This window comes from Triticum aestivum, chromosome 2D (genome assembly GCF_018294505.1).
Source record: "Triticum aestivum cultivar Chinese Spring chromosome 2D, IWGSC CS RefSeq v2.1, whole genome shotgun sequence".
Classification (NCBI taxonomy): domain Eukaryota; kingdom Viridiplantae; phylum Streptophyta; class Magnoliopsida; order Poales; family Poaceae; genus Triticum; species Triticum aestivum.
This window is the reverse complement of record NC_057799.1, coordinates 120,903,209-120,910,263: the sequence shown is the minus strand read 5'-3', so window position 1 is coordinate 120,910,263 and position 7,055 is coordinate 120,903,209. Positions and strand designations below refer to the sequence as shown.

Genomic DNA, 7,055 nt, shown 5'->3' with positions numbered 1-7,055 from the left:
CGCCCCAAGGAGGTTTTCCCTCCTTGGTAATGACACTCCTCTTCCCCTCCAACCTATAATTGTTTTCCTCTACATCTCCCAATAATTTTCTCTAAATGTTTGGATGTGATTAAAACTCTGCAATACAATTATAAACTCACCAACTATGGCTCGATTCCGAAGGAGAACTATAGAGGGAAGGCTATTCGTCATGTTTGACCATGAGCGGAGAGAGTACAATAGGGATGCACATGCCCTACTAAAATCCTCATCCTCCTCAACGAGGGGAGACATGTTTGATTATCGGGGCAAACATTTTTTTTGACTTTCCCAGTCTGATTTAAAGTACAAAAATGTATCTCTATGTCCGTTTTCAAAGCACAAAGGGTTCTTGACGAGATTCACTCGTTTGGAATAGAGGATAATCTTTTTTTGTGAGGAAACTTTCGATCTATTCATGCCATGGTAATACAAATAACATAGAAATAATAAAAATTACATCGATGTCCGTAGACCACCTAGCACAACTGCAAGCACTAGAGCGAGCCGAAGACGCAGCACCGTCATCGCCTCTCCTTCACCGGAGTTGGGCCAAACTTGTTACAGTAAACAACCATGAAGTCGTTCTGCTAAGGCCTCACAAGACCAGCGCACCAGAACAGTAACCATCGTTGATGAAGAGAAATATAGATCGAAAGGATCCAATCTATAGACACACCTATGAAAACGAACGAAAATTGGGTCCAAGCAGATCCACCAAAGACCAACACCAACCGAATCCTATGAGATACGCCGTAGACACTCATTCACACGCCCTCCAACGACGCTAGACGGCGGGGTGAACCTTATTCCATCTTTAGGGAGCCACCACCGCCTCGTCTTCCTAAACGAGACACAAACTTCAAATAACACAAAAACACCTAAAAACGGAGCAAGATCTCTCCCGTCGGCAAGGCCACGGTCACCGCGCCTCCATGACCCTAGGGCCACCAGAGATGAGGTAGACCGTCAGCAGCACCAACGCGAGGCAGAGAAAACCCTAGCTTTTTTCTTCTTGAGGAGGCTGCGTGAGTTATGTGCCTCTTCGGATTAGCAAGATATCTGTTAAAGAAACATTATAGAATAGCACATTTTGATAAAAGATACGAGTATTATTGAGCAATAAAAAATATCATGTTCTCTCTCTCTCTCTTAAAAAAAGAAATGACACATGTAACAACCCTGAAGAATGTAACTCCAAAATTCCATTTGAAATTGTTTTATTTTAAATCAAACAGACCCTAATAGGTTCGGAAATAACCAGAAAAACAAATTTAAACACTTTATTTCTTTCCGGCCAAGCAAATTTTTTATTTGAGGAATTATATCGGCGTAGTCTCATTTCTTTCTTGCAGGGGACGCAAAACTGACCCCCCAAAAAAGGGTCGCGCTGTGCTCTGACCACCTCCGCATCTCTCTCTGCAATAGCCGTCGCGATCTCTGCATCGCCCGAAGCATCACCGCCGCCGCGTCCAGTCGCTCCTCCCCACCATGCGCCGCTTCCTCACCGACAGGGCGCGCCGCGCGGTGGCCGCTTCCCTGCGCGGCGCCACCAGACCAGCCGCGCCGTCTCCGGCTCCGGCCGCGGCGCTGTCTCGACCTTCCCCTTCTGCTCCTTCGGCGATGGCGGCCTACATGGCGAGGGCCATGTCCACTTCGGCCGCCGGTACGCCGCCAGTGTCACTCGACACCATCAACCCCAAGGTGCGACCTTAAACTTTTTACCTACCCCTTTATGCTTGTTCGGTTCGTGGTCAAACGAGCAATCAGACCCTAGGATAGGAGTTCCAATTTCCGACATTTGCTAGGGGATGCTAAAGTCGGTGATTCGATGTTGATACGCGTGCAAGTGGAGCTCGAATCTGTGTGTGTACTGGATAACTTGACAAAAACAACATGTGTACTCAGCAGCGATGGGATTCTATAGCACAAATTTAAGCTTTAACGTTCATACTGGCACATGGCATTATATTTTTTGATGTGATTTGGTCTGTTCATTAGGTCTTGGAGTTCAAATATGCTGTTCGTGGAGAGATTGTTACACATGCTCAGGTATGTGAATTTTCCCCCTCAGATTTAGCAGTTTTTTGTTGTTGTCCCGAGTATATTTACATATGTCAAATACGGAGTACCAATTAGTCTTACTGCCATACTCAACTGCAGAATTTGTACTTATTTGTGCTACTTCATTCCTATGTTTAATTCTAAGTATGATTGTTTAGAAACCTGAATCATGATCTGGTATTTTTGTCCTGCAGAACTTAGAACAAGAGTTACACAAAAATCCAGAATCGCTTCCTTTTGATGAGGTTTGATTGTTATTCCATCAACTCGTCGCCTGTTGGAAGGTTTTTCCACTACACTTACTTTATCGATGGATAATGGATTTACCTTCGTTTATCTAATTTGATGCAGATACTCTATTGTAACATTGGAAATCCTCATTCCCTTGGTCAACAACCTGTTACATTTTTCAGAGAAGTGAGTTTGTCCGCCTTGGATTATAGTTTTGTGATGAATGCTTGTTCCACTGTTGCTTATTTGCTCATTGCCTTTGTCAGGTTCTCTCTTTATGTGATCATCCAGCTCTCTTGGACAAAAGTGAGACTCATGCTCTATACAGGTATGGGAAGTCGGAAACCACTCTATACTTGGATGAGTATAAGTAAATTAGTGTTAAAATATTTGCCAAATTCTTATATGGTAGGTGACTTTACATGAGTCTTAAGCTGACAAAGTTATTGTATCGGTCTTTTCGAACAATAGGCTGTCTCAACACTAATGACTGATGATTTTGTGGTAAGCTTAGCAACATGGCTTAGATTTTGTATCAGTCATTTTAAACAGGTTGCAACTTAGCAGCGCATACACCGAATGAACCGTACGTAAGTGCAAGAAGTACAGTAGCTGCTTTGCATACCCCCCTTATGTAGTTATGTAGCCTGCCCTTTGCTTGGGGAAAAGTTCTTTTATTTTCTTTACCCTCTTATTCTATACTTTTGTCCTAGACACTTATTTTCTAGGGCATACACTGAATGACTGAAGGAAGATGAACCGAACTAAAATTCTAGAGTGAGGCATTAGGCTAAGGCAGATATGAAAGTCCATAGGCTATGAAAAATCCATGTGATCTGTTCATCTTATGGAAACCCGAACATTCTGTGATTCACAATCAATAACTGCATCACATCCTCAGACTGGACGATACTTTCTTAATTATGCATTGCTATGGCACTGAGCTAAAATTTCCCAGAAAGGAATTGTTACAATATTTTGAGTTTAGTTGGATGCTAATGACGAATATTCGGGGCTTGCCCCACTCCCCTTCATCCGTGCACTGTGATCAATAGCCGGAGTCCATGCAGCACCTGCTGGCAGATCGCTCCTTGTCACGAGGCGCTTTTGAGGGTGCGATCCACTAGTCCAGCTCCCTCCATTGGTGACAACTTCTAGCAGTGGTGGAAGGGCATGGCCTCTTTTATCATGCTCACAGCCTGGCTTCTCTGGAAACATTGAAATGACTGCACTGTCAACGGCGCAATGCCAGGCGTCAGCTAGCTGCTTCCTGCAATTCAAGATGAGGCTCAGGCTTGGTGCAGAGCTGGCTCCCTAGGGTTGTGCACGATCATCACAGGAGAATAGTGGCATGTGTTTGTATTTGGATGTCGGGCTTCTACCTCCCTTAGAGGCATGTTTTGTAGAACTATTTCTCCCTCTATTTTAGTGAAATGATACCAAAATCTTTTTACATATTCACGAAGAATTCAATTTTCAACTTTTAACTGACACCATATTGTGGATCACTTTGTTATAGCTAGTAGCCTAACTACTCATATTGCTTGCTGCATTTTGGAAATGTTGATATACATGTTTTCATACAGTTCAGATGCTATAGAGAGAGCATGGCAAATTCTAGAGAAGATCCCAGGAAGAGCGACAGGAGCATATAGCCATAGTCAGGTATCTAAATACTATTGGAAGAATGTTGTTATGGTTCCGATCTTGATCATTCACGCAGCTGTCTATTTCAGGGTGTGAAAGGTTTGCGTGATGAAATTGCTGCCGGTATTGCTGCTCGTGATGGTTTCCATGCTAGTGGAGATAACATCTTCCTTACAGATGGAGCAAGCCCAGCAGTATGTATATTGTATACTGGATTAATATGAACAGTGGTGAATATGTACTAGCAATAAGGACATTGATTCTTCCAGTTAGAAGTCAATGCCTAACTGTACATACTATTTCAGCTTGTCATCACTAATCCAGTCTAGTTTCTTTTTCACCTAGGTCCACATGATGATGCAGTTACTGATAAGGTCTGAGAAGGATGGCATTCTCTGCCCTCTTCCACAATACCCGCTGTATTCTGCATCAATTGCTCTTCATGGTGGTTCTTTTGTATGTTCTACAACAGTGCTTCTGATGCTTTGAAGTGTTGGATCTGCATGTTTGATGATTTAATTTCTGGAATAATTTTGGCTTCAGGTACCTTATTTCCTTGATGAAGAGACAGGGTGGGGGCTAGAGGTTGACGAGCTTAAAAAACAAGTAGATGAGGCTCGGTCTAAGGGTATCACTGTCAGAGCGCTCGTGGTCATAAATCCGGGAAACCCAACTGGACAGGTTATTATTGATGAAACTTTTATCTGCAAAAAATCCTAAAAGACTTTCTCAGTGATATACTTGGGAAAGTTGTATGTCAGTAAGCTATTATTGCTGTGTTACATACATAGAAAGACCATGACAGACAGATAACTTACGGACATATACTGTTTTAAGTCTTCTTTTTCATGAAATTTGATCTCGGTGGAGTGGTTATTTAACACCTTTTACTTTCACAAGGTTCTTGCGGAGGAAAACCAAAAGAAAATTGTTGAATTCTGCAAGAACGAAGGACTTGTTCTTCTTGCAGATGAGGTGAGTCCAGAATCTGTATTCAAAGGTTTGCCTGTGTAAATATGCACAAGCTACTATAAATGCCATATAAATTTGATGGGTATTCTAAGCATACTTGTTCATTTATTCATTTACCCTAGGTTTACCAAGAAAACATATATGTTGAGGATAAGCAGTTCCACTCTTTCAAAAAGATTGCACGGTCAATGGGATACACCGATGATGATCTTCCTTTGGTATCGTTCCAGTCAGTTTCTAAAGGTAATTGAATCCTTCTATTGTCTGGGGTCCTTTTCTTTGTGCATCTCTTAGCACATGGTAAGGCTTTTTCTGTGTCCTGCTAGGTTACTATGGAGAATGTGGTAAACGAGGAGGCTACATGGAAGTAACTGGGTTTAATGCCGATGTAAGAGAACAAATTTACAAGGTGGCATCAGTGAATCTTTGTTCCAATATCTCTGGCCAAATTCTCTCTAGCCTCATAATGAACCCACCCAAGGTCAGTATATCATGTATGGAGCTGTTTCAAAGTGGAATAGTTATGGCACCTATATAGATGATTACTCATTTTACAGGTAGGGGATGAATCCTATGAATCCTTCATGGTAGAGAGAGATGGTATTATTTCATCGCTGGCTCGGCGTGCAAAGGTTTGTTCGGCCCTTTCTTTTTAATGTCCCCACCTATTTTGATTTGTAAGATTGGTCAATGCTCCAGTTGAACTGCAACCTAAGTACCTGACGCATAACTTCCCTTTTCCATCTTTTATGCTTTATCACCTGAAGATATTTAAGGACCTTATCCTTGTTGACTTTCTTCACCTTACATAGGCCTTGGAAGAAGCATTCAACAGTTTAGAAGGCATCACCTGCAACAAGGCTGAGGGTGCAATGTATTTGTTCCCTCGCCTTCATTTACCCCAGAAGGCGATTGGGGCTGCCCAAGCAGCTGGTGCTGCCCCAGATGCATACTATGCTCTCCGCCTTCTTCAAGCCACTGGAATTGTCGTCGTTCCTGGATCTGGATTTGGTCAGGTTGGTAATCTCAAAGCCTCGCTAAAAGCTGTTAGGTTCATTTTTGTGGTTCAGAGCGTTAACTGACTTTTCACTAACATTTACTGTCGCGTCTTAATTTTGCCTAGGCTCCTGGAACGTATCACTTCAGATGCACGATCTTGCCACAGGAGGACAAAATCCCTGCAATCATATCCAGATTCAAGGAATTCCATGAGAAATTCATGGACGAATTCCGTGATGTTAGCCGTGATGAAGCACCCACCGGTGCAACGATTGAAAGTGGAGGAGATTAAACGGGCAATTCAAACTCCGGATACAATCAAACTTTCTGTCGAAATAATGAAGGTCATGCAGTCGTGCCACCCCCTTTGAATGGATGAATCAACCTAACTTGTGCAGGCTTGTTTTACATGTAGCCCCCTTACAAAATCTCGAGAATTGTATATTTGCAAAACCATGCGCTGTTTGCCTTGTTCTTAGGGCCTGGGGGATGCAAGATTTTACTAAACCTTGATGCCAACTGAGATGTCGCATCGGCAGCGCATCCCTGCCTTTGGGTAATGTTATATGGGGGTAAATTTCACTGTCTAGGATGTTCAGTTCTGTGATCGGAGGTTGAGTTTCTTCTGCTCCTGGACCATGCTACTTGTAAAAGAGACGCTGCACGTACACCACGTTATAAAATCAGAAAGAATAGCATTGTAGATGTTTGATGAGCGGGCCTGTCAGTTTACATAAGACGATCTCCAGCAGCCCAATAGGAGCCACTGTTATGAAAGCGAACGCATCCTTGTCCGAGGCTTTCATGGCCACTTTGAAAACCTTTTTTTGTTATTTTTGTCAAACAGCGCACTTTAAAACCTGTAAATGCACGTTTAACTGCAAAAATGAGCAATAAACGCAGTGTTAAAAGAGCAATGATACTGTATTTTTATAGGGACCGAGACACGGTAGATGCGTAGAAGTTTTTCCATGTGACTCGAGTGGCCGCCACTTTGTTGTGCATGTATATGGTCCACCCACAGTAGCATACATTACTCCGATGGGCCCAAAAGTGTCTCGCTCGGTCCACCGTCCTGGACCAGCAGCCTGTCCTGCTTCAAACGCTCCATGAAGCAGCAGCAT

The 7,055-nt window shown here is 43.0% G+C and overlaps 1 protein-coding gene across 1 annotated transcript; it reads left to right on the top strand.

The window, feature by feature from the left end:
* The first annotated feature begins 1,374 nt into the window (after positions 1–1,374).
* LOC123052079 (alanine aminotransferase 2) lies at positions 1,375–6,520 on the top strand. Its single transcript, XM_044475161.1, has 15 exons — positions 1,375–1,722; positions 2,020–2,070; positions 2,277–2,327; positions 2,434–2,499; positions 2,580–2,641; positions 3,900–3,978; positions 4,050–4,154; positions 4,306–4,416; positions 4,504–4,641; positions 4,861–4,935; positions 5,055–5,175; positions 5,259–5,413; positions 5,490–5,564; positions 5,745–5,948; positions 6,056–6,520. Exons 1-15 carry the CDS (start codon positions 1,510–1,512, stop codon positions 6,221–6,223), a joined length of 1,674 nt encoding a protein of 557 aa, XP_044331096.1. The 5' UTR covers positions 1,375–1,509; the 3' UTR covers positions 6,224–6,520.
* The last annotated feature ends 535 nt before the right edge of the window (positions 6,521–7,055 follow it).